We start from the raw sequence: 16432 nt of genomic DNA, 5'->3' as shown, positions 1-16432 counted from the left end.
TCTACGTAAGGCCTTTTGCTTTGTAAAGTTTTCGATTTTCATGCGGTGCTGCGCAGAATAATCGGTATATGACATCAAAGCATCGCTGGCTTTCGAATCGCTCTCGCGATCCTTTGATGTCATACGCTGAAAGGTCTGCGCAGCCTGCATGAAGTTGAACACACGCCTAGTAACTTATCTATAATTAGAGTAGATTTACTCCTTGAGAAAGAAACTTTTTGTGGAAAATTGTAGGCCTTGATGTAAAAAAAGGCTGAAATCCAACTTATCTAGGATGGTTTTGCTTCTGATAAACTAAGGATCGAAGTACGTTGATTACGTCGATCGATTACTTTTGCCTTGGTACGTGACGCACTTTCATAAATCTCTATATCATCTGCCAAGCATTAGACTAGATCAACGTACGAACAATTCAGACTATCACATAAGTGAAAATTTGTTTAATTCAGAGCATCGCGTTAGCTCCATAGTGACGTACCAGGAAGCGGGCAAAATCTGTCTGTTCCGACTGGAGATCAGATCAGGCTACGTGTTATATGGTTGAAAATGGCTGATAGGAAACCCAATAACATCCCCAGCAGCAGCGCAAATTTGCTGTTTTCAACAGCCCCGGAGTTTAACTTCAGCCTGCCCTTCATACCTGTCAGTCAGGCCACTGGCCCCGCGGTTTTATCTGGAGGTGAGTTTATAAAGACGAAATGTTGAAAGGAGTTGTTTTACTGGCTAGTGCTGTTAGCCTATCTCTGTTTTCAATACAGGGCTTTTGCCTTTTGCAGCTGTTTTAAATCTATATATGTGATTATTTTATTCCTAATCTAATGAACAGAAATATTCTTTTATTTTCGAGAGTTGTCATAGAGCCAATTGTTGTTTTCTCTGTAAACCAATAGTAACGTTAGTTGATTTAAGTGCCGTTTGGTGAGTGTATAAAGATAATCAAATACAGTTATTTTTTTTGTCAATTTTGAGCTTTTCGAATTTTTAAACCATTTAAATTAAAATGTAGCCATTTACGTTCTTTATAATAATACACATACGTGTAATACTTTTTGTTTGTTAATGTCATCCTCTAAAGAGGATGTCAGTGAAGTTGGAGAAGAAGACAGTTTCCTCGGTCAGATATCATCGGTTGCTCCTCCGCCAACCACGTTCAATTATTTCTCAAGCAACGCCAGCAACAGTGACCCGTTTGCCTCCATAGGGCAACAGCCATGCCCTCCTCCAGCACCCACTGCCATTCCATCAACAACAGGGCCATCGCCTGTGACCATTGCTGCCAGTCTGCCTCTAAACCCACCGATATCCCAAATGAACCCCACTCAGCAGTATGGCAGTGTCATAAATCAGACTACTGTGGGTACATTCACTCCACCACATAATACACCAACTCCTCCACCTCCCCAGAGCTCCCAGCAATCATATAATCCATACCGTCACACAGCTGCCAGTAGCAAAGCAAACCCCTACATAATGGCTCCTGAAATACAACAGCAGCCCCCCAGTCAAACACCCCAGCATCTAAACCCCTACACTCAGTCAATACCTGCACCCTTGTTCCAGACTCCACCAACAGCATTCTCAAAGGTTGGTTGTTTATTGTCAACTTTGATTTTTTTAATCATCATTTACTCAATTTTATAGCTGTGTACAAACATAAATATGTGTGTACAAACATAAATATGTGTATATTAGTTAGTTTTATAGCTGTTTATGCATGTGTTTCTGTTTTTTTTCCAGCCTCCACCTACACAGGTTCCACCTCCCCCTGCAGCAACCAACATGACTGGGCCTTTGGTCCCTGCCAACCCTATGGTGCCATATACATATAATGTTTATGAACCTGTTCAGCCTCACTGGTTCTTCTGCAAACAAGTGGAGTCAAAAATGATCTGGCTTCCCTTTAGTATTCTGGATTCCATTCATCTGGAAGAGACTTTCAACTCAGGTGAAGTTGGATGTATTTTAATTATTGAACAAGGTGCTAACCACATTAAAGTTTTGTGTTGCTGAACCTTTTCTGTTACTGTAACCTAATTTGTTTAATAACAACTATGCAAAAATTTTGGGATGTGTGCCAAGAACTATTAATGTGCTCACAACTTTGGCTGACGTTTATTCTGGAATCTGTTGCTGCAGTTCAGCCAGATCCAGAGAATGTGGTACTGTGTACAGATGGAGGGCGATATGATGTGCAACTGTACGATCGCACTCGGACATCTGTGTACTGGGAGGAAGAGCCCACAGAGGTCCGCCGGTGTACGTGGTTCTATAAAGGAGACACAGACAGTCGTTTCATCCCATATTCAGAAGAATTCAGTGACAAGCTGGAGGTTCGTGCTCCCATCTAGCTAAGCTTTGTCACCGGTTTACAGAATGCCATGTCAACCACTAAATTGTAACTTGTGTTTTTATTTTTTACAAGGTTACTCATCATAGTCCTGTGCTAATGTTGTACGATATAGTCATGTTGGTTATTTATGACTTCATTAATAGAAGTTAATTACAAGAGTATTGTAAACTCAAGTTTTTTTTTCTTGCACTAAACAGGCAGAATATAAGAAAGCTGTTACCACCAATCAGTGGCACCGCAGACTGGAGTTCCCATCTGGGGAAACCATCGTAATGCACAATCCAAAGGTATAACATCTTCAAATGCTTTTTATCTCTTTCACCGCCAGCGTTTTTAAAAAAAGTTGCCAGCCAGCGCCAGCATTTTTCATGATTTTCACCAAAGTTTAATGCCTTCCAGAAAATGTTCTTCTTTAAATAAATAAACATACAATATACCAAATGAAAGAACAGACCCTCTGCTTTCAAACAAAAAAAACCGTTTCATCCTACCTTTAGTGGTTCTTTTGCAATCAGCTTTTGAATATGGGTAGGTTTTTGCAAAAACACCATATTTTGAGCAAAAAGCAGAGATAATTCCATTTTTATGACGGACTTTTCATAGAGATCCCATTCAGAGCGATCTTTAAAACAGACACGGACATGCAGCAGCTTGCCATAGGGCAATACTTCCGGTTTTAAAAAGTTGCGGAAGGGCGCCACCTGGTGGATAATAGCGGTATTGCGGAAAGACGGAAAATCTCGTCATTGGCGGGGAAGCGTTTTCTCTTAATTGACGAGATATCTCGTCAATGGCGGGGAAAGAGTTAAGAAGCTTACAGACTAAGAGGCTGTCCACATGGAGACGTGTATCACTGTATACGTATACATTTTTTATCTTATTGGCGTTTCGTCCACACGGATCCGGCGTTTTGGGAGACTGAAACCGCTATTTTTTTGAAACCGGGTCCTAAAGTGGATAAATCTGAAATCAACACCCTTGCGGTTTCGAGTGTACAGCCAATCCGTATATTTTGTGAAGCGAAAACGTCATCACATCATGTGTCAGCAGCGTCACACGTAACAGCAACAACAATAATGGCGGACTACATGATTGTGTTCGTGCTACAGAAGCTACTAAGCTTACTAGCTTTATTACAGCAAAATCTATTGCTTCTATGCAATTGTGGTGAGAAACAAGCGATAATGGACAACACCATACGCCATATGCTCTTAGATCCCAAACGGAAGACAACCAGGAGAAAGACTCCGCTCTTGCTCTTGAAGTTTTTGCGTTCACCATCACGTCTTCTTCTTGATTCGTATACAGCGTGCAAGGTTATGTGCATGCTCAAAGTCGTCTTCTCCGTGTATAGTGTATATCTGTGGAAGAATTACAGCGCCCCATACTGGTCTGGCATATATACTACACCGCTTTCAGTCGGTTTCAGTGGTTTCGTGTGTGCGCAGATATTTCTTGAGACGACGCCATGTTTATGGATTATTTTTTTAGAACGAGGAAAAAAATGATCGGATAGGGAATGCACCGGCTTCGTGTGGACAAAGCCTAAATGATGCTGGGTGTGAATGGTGCACACTTTCTTTTTTGTTGGATAAATCTGATTGGTTTCTCCTCAGGTCATTGTGCAGTTTCAGCCGTCGGCGGTGCCTGATGAGTGGGGCACAACACAAGACGGTCAGACTCGACCTCGAGTGGTAAAGAGGGGTGTGGATGATGATCATGATGAAGTTCCTGATGGTAAATATGACTTTAGTCCTCATAGCTTATCAGTCATTTGGATGTTCAGCGTTTTTAATAAAGTTGCCAGCCAGCGCCAGCACTTTTAACAAAAGTTTAATACATTCTAGAAAAATTTCTTCAAAATATATAAACATACAATATATATTTAAAATGAAAAACAGACCCTCTGCTTTCAAACAAAAAAGTTTCCTCTTATCTCTTTTTACAACCTCTCAAATATGGATAGTTAATTTTGATAATTGCATTTTTGTAAAGGACTTTTGTTAGAGATCAGATTAAGATGATCAAAACATACACAGAGTATTTACCGCTTTTGGATCTGTAGATAATTTAGTGTTTTATAAGTAAGGGATAATCCACGGCCAGCCATGCATTAAAGGGTTTTAATGCACGACGTAGAGGCGAAGAACCACCCGACGCGTAGCGGAGGGTGGTTGCCTCTGCGAAGTGCATTAAAACCCTTTAATGCATGGCTAGCCGTGGATTATCCCGCTTATACCTTGGTTATTTGCCAAGTTAAAGCTGTAATTAATGTTTACAGTGTAATTTTAACCGACAGGTAAAAAATGACGGTCATCTTCTTAAGTTAAGGCTCGCACTCCGTCCACTTTAAATAAAGTAGTGCCATTGTATTGCATTTATTTAAATGAATTATCATATTTATTTAAATTCATTAAATAATTTATGAATGACAGCCAACACTGACAGTGACAAGGCAATCTTTATTTGAACTAATCATTTATTTAAATGAATTATGTAAAGTGTGAAATAAAACCGACGTCTCTAACCACGATTACTATATAAGGACACATTACATTTATTGAAATGGATTAAATTAAATGAAAACAAAAATCAAACAGTTGGAAATCTCTCTCTCGCTCTCTCTGCAAGTGTAACTGTGTTACTATGGTTACCAATGTTTATAGTAGTGGATTAATTTCTAACTTTAATCAAACTGACTGGAACTACCTGTGCGTTAAACGGTTTTAATGCACACCTTCCAGCCAATCAGAATCGAGTATTTAAACAGACCATGGTATAAGTTGGGTAGGAGTGCCACCTAGTGGATAATAGCGGAAATATGGATTGCCGTAAAAACTCGTCTTTGGCCGGGAAGTGTTTTCTCTTAAAGGTCCCGTTCTTTCTGTGTTTTTGAAGCTTTGATTGTGTTTACAGTGTGCAATATAACATGTGTTCATGTTACGTGTAAAAAAAAAAACATGTATTTTTCACACAATTTACTTCTCTCTATTGCGCTGTTTTTACTGTCCTAAAAACGGGCTGATGTCTTCTTTGTTCTATGAAGTCCCTCCTTCAGAAATACATAGTTCTGATTGTGTAGTTTTTTTAGTGTGTTGTGATTCGACAGCAGCTTAGCTTGCCATTAGCTTAGCTGGCGACTGACGTATTCCTGTGGGCAGAGTTTAGTCAAAAAAAAACTGTTCTACTGACGTCATTAAAGCAGGAAGTAGAGGGTGTAGTCCAAATGGGCTATTTGCTGTAGGCTTTGAAAGGCGAATTCTGTTAAATATATCGCCTGGCAGTGAACTTTGAGTTTTATCATTTTGGTATTATTTATGCTATTATAGCAACATTACACACTACCTAGAGTTTAAAAAATGGGATCAGGAAGAATGTGACCTTAGAATGATAACTTGTCATTGGCGGGGAAAGATTTTAGAATGTATTTAATGAATACAAGTTAACTTATTGTCTAGTCAGTCTTGGATTGTCTGAATGATGTAAAGTTATTAAGGTAAGTGTATATTGTGGCTGATTTAATGAAGAATAATTTCCTCTTCTCTTTAGGCGAGATGCCTCAGGTGGATCATCTGGTGTTTATGGTGCATGGCATCGGACCGGTCTGTGACCTGAGGTTTAGGAGCATAGTGGAGTGTGGTATGTCACACAAATTTAACCTAGAAAAGAATGTGTGACTTAAACCAAATACATTGTGTTTATACAATAATCCTTAATGCCTTAAAGGTAAATATAAAATGACAATGATGACAGATTCATTAAGCTCTCAGTTAGTGCTGTCGTATCCATATTCTCAACACAATATACACATTTCTTATCAAATTGCTTCTTTGTGTACACAGTGGATGACTTCCGCAGCGTATCCTTGAAATTGTTGCAGAGTCATTTTAAGAAGGCTCAAGATGATCATGTGATAAGCCGTGTGGAGTTTCTGCCTGTGCACTGGCACACAGCCCTGCATGGTGACGCTACAGGAGTTGACAGGTAGAGAGGCGTAACATCCAGGCACATTTAGAAAAGATGAACGCTTTGGATGCCCACAAGTATGACTAAAAATCCCATGTTTACGTTCATGCAGGCGGATAAAGAAGATTACCCTGCCTAGCACAAGTCGCCTGCGTCACTTCACCAATGAAACCCTTTTAGATGTCCTCTTCTACAATAGCCCTACCTACTGCCAGACCATTATGGACACAGTGGCTTTTGAGATAAACCGTCTGTATGTACTATTCATGCAGAGAAACCCAGACTTCAAAGGGCGGGTGTCTGTGGCTGGACACAGTTTGGGTTAGAAACCTTTCCTTTCATGTACTTTAAAGGGACACTCTTTTTCTTTGAAATATGCTCATTTTCCAGCTCCTCTTGATTTTTACCTTTTTGGAATCCATTTAGCTGATCTCCGGGTCTGGGGGTACCACTTTTAGCATAGCTTAGCACAATCCATTGAATCTGATTAGACCATTAGCATCGCGCTAAAAATTAATCAAAGAGTTTCAATATTTTCCTATTTAAAACTTGACTCTTCTGTAGGGATATTGTGTACTAAGGCAGACAGAAAATTAAAAGTTGTGATTTTCTAGGCAAATATGGCGATCTAACTACGGAAGAGTCAAGTTTAAATAGGAAAGATATCGAAACTATTTGGTTAATTTTTTGCGCGATGCTAATGGTCCAATCAGATTCAATGGATTGTGCTAAGCTATGCTAAAAGTGGTAGCGCCAGACCAGAAGATGGGCTGAATGTTTTCCAGAACGGTAAAAATCAAATGTTTACCTCTAGGGGAGCTGGAAAATGGGCATATTTTCAAAAAAAAGTGGAGTGTCCCTTTAACCTTGATCCATAGATACAACCAATATGTTTAATCTGTTACTGTCTCAATCCATAGGCTCTTTAATACTTTTTGATCTGCTGTCCAATCAGAAGAATGGGTCATCTTTATCAGGTCCAGTAACAAATGGAAATGCCCAGCCTAATGATAAGCAGGTATCATTGTGTTTTTTGTATATGTTCTCAAATTTGTGTACTTGAACTTAACCTTTTAAATGTGTTTTGATTTGCATCATATGAGTATGATTTTGTGTGCATGTGTGTTTAATTGTTCCAGGTAAGTCCTGCCATACAGGCCAATGAAGTGACTCCCGTGGCGGCCGCTGAAGAAGAAACTAAAGAGGAAGAAGATGAGATTGGTGATCTGTCATCAGTTCTCCAGATGTTGGGCTTGTCTGAATACCTAAGCACCTTTGAAACTGAGAAGATTGATGTTGAGTCCCTAGTGAGAGAGAAATTAATTATATACCTTGTTTCTATTAAATTGTTTAAGAGAATTTGCTGTAATTGTTCCATATTTCTTTGCAGCTCATGTGCACAGTCGATGATCTGAAGGAAATGGGGATTCCTTTGGGACCACGTAAAAAACTTGCCAAATTTGTCAAAGAGAAGTTAGCGAAACAGGTAAATATTCAGTGTCCTTCATATAGTATCAGTAATGCTTTTATTCCTCCAGAATAATGTGACATTTTTAAATATATTTTTTGCTCACAAGGCGGCACGACAGGCGAGGGAGAAGGCGGCTGTGGAACTTAAAGAGACATCAGCTCCTGTACAAACAGAAACCTCAGCAGAACCTACCAGCAACAAACTGCCAGTAGGACGGACCATGTCTTCAATCCATGTAGATTACAACTATTTCGAAATAGGCACTGGACAGGTAAGATGATGTACACAAACCAAGATGTTGAGATATGCATGAGGTTTGAAGATGAGTCTTTAAATTTAGATATACAATGTTTGCTACTGGAATCCTGTGTTATGGTCAATGATCTTTGACACATGATATTCATCTTCAGGTGTCAGTTGTGTATCATGCTCTGGACTTTGAACCAGTGAATTTCTTTGCTCTCGGCTCTCCCATCGGAATGTTTCTGACAGTACGTGGAGTTGAGAAAATCGAGGAGTCCTACCAGTTTCCAACCTGCAAAGGGTTCTTCAACATTTATCATCCAGTAAGTGGTGTGTCTAGTTTATCCATTACTTTGCTGGAACTGCGTTTAATCTTTGTAGACCAAAGTGAGTTTGGACTGAAGCATTAATTCAAGTGAAAATGATGACACTGTAATCTTGTTTTAACTTTTTAACCTTTCTGGATTTGCTAAATATCATTATGCATGACTGAATGCCAGAAAACTGACATGTTTCTTTTGGATGATGCTCTCAGCTGGATCCAGTTGCATACAGAATTGAGCCCATGATTTTACCAGACACCGAATTGGCGCCAGTTCTGATTCCTCATCATAAAGGGAGAAAGAGACTCCATCTCGGTATCTATTGGAGAATTTATTTTGTTTATGCATGTGTCAGATGCATAAAAATTTTTGAGAATCACTCAAATGGATTACAAAAGTTTTGTTAAAACATTTTCCCAGCTTTAATGTTTTTCATGTCTTTTGTCCAGAATTAAAGGAGAGTTTGTCCAGGATGGGCTCTGATCTGAAGCATGGCGTCATCAGCTCTCTGAGATCCGCCTGGCAGACCCTGAATGAATTTGCTCGCGCTCACACAGCTTCCACCCAGCTGCATGAGCAGCTCGCCATGGTTGCCAGTCATATTAAGGCAGAGGAGGAGAAGGAACAAGGGGAAGGTGAGTTTGATGCATACCTTCTTTTATTTTATTATTTTCACCAGCCCACTTTGCACACAGCATTTAACTGAATGCAAATCTGAGCTGTGGTGTTTGTTGTAGAAGCGCTTAAGATAGTCGAGAGTCCTGAGCCTCAGAAGGAAGAAGAGCAACAAATCAAAGTGGGCCTGCTGAATAGAGGAAATCGCATTGACTACGTTCTGCAAGAGAAACCCATCGAGAGTTTTAATGAATACCTGTTTGCACTCCAGAGTCACCTGTGTTACTGGTATGTGATATAAAACATAAGAATGCTGTTTTGTAGTTGTGCCTGTTTCCTTTTAAAAGCTGATTCATTTGTCTTTTTCTTCAGGGAATCGGAGGACACAGTTCTGCTCATTCTTAAGGAGATTTATAAGACTATGAACGTTCACCCAGATCAGCCAGTGCATTGACGGTGTAGATCACCAAAAGTCAGATATCAAAAATCATATTACTTTGAAAATAAATCTATATTTTAAAACATTTTGACTAGGACTGTTTTTGCATTTTTGGTTTTCTTTTAGTTTTTTTTCTTGTAGTCTGTTGTATAAACAAAGAGTACACTTGTATTATTGAATATGTCTTAAATTAAGAAAGGAAAGTGGAGTGTAATGCAACCACAACGGTTTAAAATGCTTTTTTATAGCTTGAATTGTGTAGCTACGAGTTTGAATGCATATTTAAATCGAACTAAATGTGAATCACACTATTAACAGGAAAATTACTATTTAGAGTTAGGCAAGGTTATGTATATTACTTATGCTGTATGAAAGCTGTCACAATAAACTCAACTATTTAGTAAAAGTTGTGTTTCTCTTATCTTTTTAGACAATGCTGTAGTTACATCTGTAGGTCTCACCTGCATGACATTCATTATTTAGGACATAAAGAGGCACATATATACATTATGGTTTGTCAGTTCAAGATATTTTAAAATGAAGACGACTCAAACATGCATTTTAGTCTGGAACAACAGCTCTCGACATTACATAGTCAAACAATTATAAAACAAAATGTTTATATTTCTACAGCTGTTTCCAAAACTTTTTTTAGACTGTGTAAGTTAAAGGACAACACCACCGTTTTTCAATATTGTACTATGTTCTTACCTCAACTTAGACATATTAATACATACCTATCTTTATTCAATGCGTGCACTTTTAATCTTTGTACAGCGCCTTATGAATGTGTTAGCATTTAGCCTAGCACGATTCATTCCTATGGCTCCAAACGGATGAATTTAGAAGCCACCAAACACCATGTTTTTCCTATTTAAAGACTGTTACATGAGTGGCACAAAATAAAACTTTAGTTTGGAGCCATGGGAATGAATGGGGCTAGGCTAAATGCTAATACAGGTAAAAAGTGCACGCATTGATAAAAGATAGGTATGTATTCATTCATCTAAGCTGAGGTAAGAACCTAGTAAAATATTGAAAACGGTGGTGTTTTCCTTTAAATCCCGCAGTGATGATTAAAGTTGCCATTACAAATTTAAATTGTAGACTTGTGTGTGAATGTACTTTTATAATACTTTAGGTTTTGATAAAGGGGGCACACGTAGGCTGGTGCTTTCCATTTTATTTATTTAAAAAAAGGAATTAAACAATTGCAACATCTGAGTCAGTTTAAGGCTGTACAGCTGATAGTTATATTGATCTACCTGCTAATTAACTGTACCTAACTTTATCCTCACCAGAGGCAAAATAAGATACACGTGCATAAAGATGCATATGAGGTCCATGCGATCTTAAACCGAAACAAGAAGTGTTCCAAAAGAGACATTAGCAACCAATCTGTGTCTTGGGTAAGTAGTTTTGTACATTTGCCTACAGTTATTTGTGAATGATTGTCCCTTTTATCAACTTATGCATTTACATTAGATCCCTTTTAATCACAGCATGCACATAACTTAAATATATGTATTTTAAGTTATGGCCCTCCAACAAAACAAAAAAAGTAAAAAAGTGTAACTTCTAAAATATTTTCTTGTTGCATTTAAGAATTTAAAAAGTAAAACAAAACTCTGCATTTCAGATAATCCTGTTTCCGAAAGGTCAATATTTACATATACAGTATGCAGAGTTAATACATAACTAGCATCAAACCAAAGTTGTAAACAGTTTACACAGTACCAATTAGTACCATCCTTCTACCGTCATAGGGTTTACTGTAATCCTTGGATTTACTATTACTTCAGTTCAAAAAATAAAGTACAAATAAAAATAATCCAGACATGTAAGAATATTTCTTCATTGAAGTTATCAACCAAAAAAATTGTGCTTTTTGACTCATTCTGCTGGTTTGGTTTGAGTTTTATAAGCCTGTTTTCTAAGGTGAGTCTCGATCTCCTCTCTGAACACAAGCATGCCCAGATGAGAGTGTGATGCCTCATTCATGGCTTTGGATTGGATGCACATGCGGTACTGTTCTGGGGTCAGCTCATCAGCGCACTGCTTCTCATGCCAAAGGTGAAAGAGGCCTGACACTGGCGTGCGTATAACAATCAGATCACTCCGTAGGTACTTCCTGTACAAGTGGACATCTTCCACACCCCAACCTTTTACTTCCAAGTCAAACCCTCCTGCAAAAGAGAAATTGTGATTTTATTAATATGAATTAACCTAAAACTGGAAAAACCAATTAATTGAAACAGACTAAAACACATATTTGTGCTAGGAGTAGCCTCAAGCCTTGTCAAACCGGGGGTTTGTAGCATAAAATAGGTCTTAGTATGAGTCAAGTATCCTCCAACTTACCAATGCTGAGAAAATCTGAGCGATACTGACACGTCATGCCAAACCCAAAATCCCTCCAGAATCCAGCATCTTTTTTATGAATCTATAAACAGCAATTAGTTGCATTACTTTCAGTTGTGTCACACACTAGAGACTTCATAAATATAGCTATATGGTTTGATGTTACATACCAGCTGATTTTCAATGGCGGGTGGTAAATCAAGATTCCCATAAACTATGGCCGGATTATACAAACTGAAAACCACTGGATAGAAAACTCGCTTTCCTTTAAGAAAATAAAATTGTCGTCATTCCCTAAGCAAAGTAACATTTCAAGATAAGACAGATATTCAAGAGAAGACAAATATTTGCAAGAGAACGAGACCATGATGATTCATTTGGCACTTGGCAGGGAAATGTATTTGGATTTTGAATATATAAAATCCAAGGAAATATATTTGGATTATGTTTGGAAGTTCATGAACTTTCAAATTTGGATTAGGTTACAGACCTGGAGCTGTATTGAGACGACAGGTACTAAGAAATTCCAGTGTGAAGTAAATGTCAACATCACAGAAGAACATCAAAACATCACCGCCCTTCTGCCATGAGTGAGCTCCAATGTCTAGACCACGGCCACGAGAAAACTCCTCATCCACAGGGATCAAAGTGTAGTTACTAAAGTTTTCCTCGCTGGAAAAGAGTGAATTACAAATTAATTACATTGTACAAAACAAACTACTGTATTTTCCAGACTATAAGTTTCTAAGGAGTATAAATCGCATCAGTCAAAAATGTGTTTTGAAGAGGAAAAACATATAGAAGTCGCACTAAACTATACGTCGTGTTTATTTAAAAAAGGATTTCACTAAATCCAACCAAAAGAACATACATTTAATCTGGAAAGGCAAGTTATATAACAATAACATTGAACAGCAGGCTTAATAGGTATCCGTATATGTTAACGTAACATTAAAATTTATTCAGCTAACACAATAGCATACAGAACATAACTGGGAGGCTGAATAGGCTAAATTAACACAACAAGCCAAATCAAGTTCAAAAAGGTCCCAAAGTCATTCCATATCACTGAATACATTAAATTACATAAATAAAGGAGCAGCATATAGCGAACTCTCATGGATGTAGATGGTAATGGTTTAGATCTCTTGGTTTATATAAATGAATTTTGACATACAAGTCGCACCTGACTATAAATCGCAGGACCAGCCAAACTATGAAAAAAGTGTGACTTATAGACGGTTTCAGCAATAACAACATAAACAAGCGGCTGTCGCGGTCCGCACGTAACTTCCGGTAAACTCCGCTAATAATAAAATAACAACAAAGTACTTTAAACGTAGTTTATTTATATAACAAGCAAAAAAAACACATTGATTACCTAGGAAACCAAAACATTTGTTATTTTCGAGGAGGCATTTGTTCAAGAGATCAGTTTAGCAACTAGTCAGACCATTAAAAAAACAAAACCGGAAGTAAAGTTCGGATCCAGACGTGAATCACGTGCGTCCGATGAAACCGTCTATAGTCCAGAAAATACGGTAAGATCTGCGATACTAAATAATGGGCCTATGATCTTTTCCTTCCCACGTTAATTTACAAAAATACTCAAATGTACGCATGTTTTTCACTGGTCAAGGCAAAAGAAGTACACAAAAGAAGATATTTTGATAAATGGTGGTAAGCACACAGACGGCACCCATTGACTTTGAGTATTTGTTTTCCTACTATGAAAGTCAATAGGTGCAGTCACCTATGTGTTTACCATCATTTATCAAAATATCTTCTTTTGTGTTCAACAGAATCAAGAAACTTGACAGAAAAAAGTGACAGAATTTTCATTTTGGGGTGAACTATCCCTTTAAAGGAGCATTTCACCCGTAGAAACATTCATCTTTATTGAAAGTGTGTTATATTTGTAGTCGAAATGTAACATACATTTAGAATTTGGTGCCTATCTGACCGAGAAAAGGGGTGTTTGTAGTCTCACCCCCTCAACAAAGATATTGGACTTCCTTCTTTCAATGATGCAAAATGATGAGTTTACATCATTGAAAGAAGGAAGAACAAAGATATTGGACTTCCTTCTTTCAATGATGCAAAATGATGATTTTACATCATTGAAAGAAGGAAGTGCAACACTGAAATCTGTATTTCTCCTGTCTCAGTGGCAACTGAGGAAATAATGCACGACCATTCAAAAACATGACTGGGGTTCTAACTATACAAAGCTTAATGCAAATGGGTGAAGTGTCCCTTTAATTCAAAATACAGAGAACGTTTCAGATGCACTTTGACAACATATTGACAGAGTTCAAACCTGGACATTTCCCGTAGAGACATCTTCACCTCCTGCAAGCCTTCCTGCCCAAAGTACACAACTGTGAGATGCACACGCTTGTCCTGCAGTATACAAACCTCCCTGCAGACAGAAAACAGTGCCAAACAATGTCAAGCAATGCAAAGTATAATAAAACCTTTGAAGAAAGTACTTCTAGTATTCTAATTCTAATACACTACAGGAATTTTTTAGGTTTGTACAATAAATCCGCAGCAGATTTACTGTAAAATCTGTCAATGCTGGTAGACCTTTGTGGTGAGGAAGCTGTAAAAGTGTATACATGCATACGCTTTATAGTGATATCAATAGAGACTAAAAAAAATATGGATGTCATTAAAACATTGCTGCACAACAAAGTTGTTGGTGGCTTGTGACACTTGCTTGTTACTGTGACACAGCATACTTTCTGAATGAAAGGTGCGTCTCGCACTGAAACTACGCCGCCCTTCTTACCTGAAGTTATGCAAGAACTGAACAAAAGCCTCAGTCCGGCCTGACAGTGGCACTATGATGTTAATGACAGCGTTGGCAGTATCCACTGCTGTGCTCCTCACTTTCATCAGGGGCCCGAATGGGCGGAAAAGGGTGACGTGACGGTACTCGTGAGAACTCTCTTTTGCAAAGTAGAGCTCATACAGTGTGCCTTTGTCCCTCTCTGTTCTGTAGAGTCCTGCCAAGAATAGCAAGTACACAGAAGCGGCTAGAGTTAGTGTGCAAAGTTTACACCATCTTCTTTATATACAAACAAGCAATGTTAAGTACACACAAATCTCTGACTGCTGGGAAGTGCATGTCAACAACATCAACTCTTCTCTTACCTTCAAAAAAATGGCTTTCGGTGAACATCTGTCTATGCATAGGTATGTTTTCCTCCTGTCCGTCATCTTCCTCCGGGTTATTGATAATATCCAATCCCGCCTCGATCACCTCCACCAGCTCGTCCCTGCGGTCCTTACGCACAGGCTTCTCCTCTGGATGGCGTGTGAGGCCCATTTCAAGTTGGTAGACCTTTGCAGCAGTAAAGCTCTCGAAGGGTACGAGCGCGTACTCACTCGGCAGCCTGGCTCCTGTGTTCACCTCTGCCTTGTCGATTTGCGAGTGCAGGTACTCCAAGAGGTCACCGGGTTCCTGATCTCTACCCTCAATAAGGCTTTGCTGCCCCGGGCCCTCTTTCTTTTCTTGTAGGGCCCTCAGCTTGTCGCTCATCTCCTGAAGTTCCTGTTTGAGCTGTGCAATCTGTCTTTTGAGGCTGGCTGCTCGGCTAAGGTGACGTTCCTCCTGCTCCTGCAGAAGAGCTTGGTAATGATCCTTTCCATAAGGTTCTCCTCCCAGACCAGGCAATACCTGGTTCACATCCGCAGGTGGGGTACACTCCAACAGGTAAGCGAAAAGCAGCAATATTAAGAGCAAGAATATACCCAGGAGTAGCCAGCGTGCCCGCCCCTGCAGAGGAAGCCCTCGTCTGGGCATTTCTGAGAGGCAGGGGTGCTATTAACAGCCACACTTTTGCATTCCCAACCTGTCAAGATCAAACTTTAAGGAGGGATGAGCTCTTTCACATCAATCCATTCCTACGTGAAGTGGAAAGTGAGACCGTAATAATGTCACATGTCTCTTCTGATTAGGGTCCTCTTACAGCATTTCAGTTTGATCAGATTCATCAGGAATGCGAATATATAAATGACAAACTGTCATCCTGCTTGCCCAGTTTCTTTTTTTTTTGTTCACGAGGGAGGCGTCATCTAAAACATATATTACAATTGAACAATTTTAAGTAAGCTTTTGATTATTAATCAACTAAATAATATAAAAAAGGTAATGACTGATAAATAGCTAGATATAGAATGACAAACATACATATTATTAACAAGTAATTAATTAATTCAATAAAAAAGGAACATATTGAGTGTGGTTGCTTTTACTTTATAACTGTTACGTGTTTGATGCAAAAATGATCGCGCAACTATTAATTTGATGAATGAAGTAGGCTTGTTTACAAACCGGAAAAGCATTTTTTTTACTGAGTTAAAAGACATTATGTTCTCGTAAACAAAAATATTAATTTTCTTGTAATCTGCGCGGTAAAACATCGAGGTTGAAGTTACTTCTCTGAATAAATCACTTACCTTGGTAGTTGGGATCGCATACGGTTGTTGTTACCCGTTATGAGACGCCACGGGGCAATGAGAGAGGAAGCACAATACAAATACATGTTATTTCCGCTTTCAGCCACACTATTTCAAAATAAAAGCCCCGCGCATTCGATTTACCAGAACATATTTTAAAATAAAAGCACCACATCTTTATTCATTAGGAAAATTGA

General features: G+C 38.7%; 2 protein-coding genes across 2 annotated transcripts; one reads left to right on the top strand and one right to left on the bottom strand.

Annotated features, from left to right (window-relative positions):
• The first annotated feature begins 498 nt into the window (after positions 1-498).
• Positions 499-9490, top strand: sec23ip (SEC23 interacting protein). The gene is made up of 18 exons (XM_065296719.2): positions 499-679; positions 1076-1584; positions 1738-1945; positions 2137-2330; positions 2548-2637; positions 3967-4087; positions 5900-5989; positions 6193-6334; positions 6429-6637; positions 7237-7334; positions 7456-7623; positions 7707-7802; positions 7894-8058; positions 8198-8353; positions 8566-8668; positions 8803-8988; positions 9091-9256; positions 9341-9490. The coding sequence occupies exons 1-18, from the start codon at positions 547-549 to the stop codon at positions 9420-9422; spliced, it is 2916 nt and encodes a 971-aa protein (XP_065152791.1). The 5' UTR covers positions 499-546; the 3' UTR covers positions 9423-9490.
• A 32-nt stretch (positions 9491-9522) lies between these two features.
• On the bottom strand, positions 9523-16355 carry csgalnact2 (chondroitin sulfate N-acetylgalactosaminyltransferase 2). The gene is made up of 8 exons (XM_065296720.2): positions 16236-16355; positions 14928-15851; positions 14563-14779; positions 14089-14190; positions 12259-12440; positions 11939-12033; positions 11769-11850; positions 9523-11593 (listed from the first exon to the last, which is right to left on the bottom strand). The coding sequence occupies exons 2-8, from the start codon at positions 15577-15579 to the stop codon at positions 11301-11303; spliced, it is 1623 nt and encodes a 540-aa protein (XP_065152792.1). The 5' UTR covers positions 15580-15851; positions 16236-16355; the 3' UTR covers positions 9523-11300.
• Positions 16356-16432: the final 77 nt, after the last annotated feature.

Source organism: Paramisgurnus dabryanus, chromosome 20 (assembly GCF_030506205.2).
Source record: "Paramisgurnus dabryanus chromosome 20, PD_genome_1.1, whole genome shotgun sequence".
NCBI classification, from domain to species: Eukaryota; Metazoa; Chordata; class Actinopteri; order Cypriniformes; family Cobitidae; genus Paramisgurnus; species Paramisgurnus dabryanus.
The sequence above is the reverse complement of the archived record's forward strand: the minus strand, read 5'-3'. Positions and strand labels throughout refer to the sequence as shown.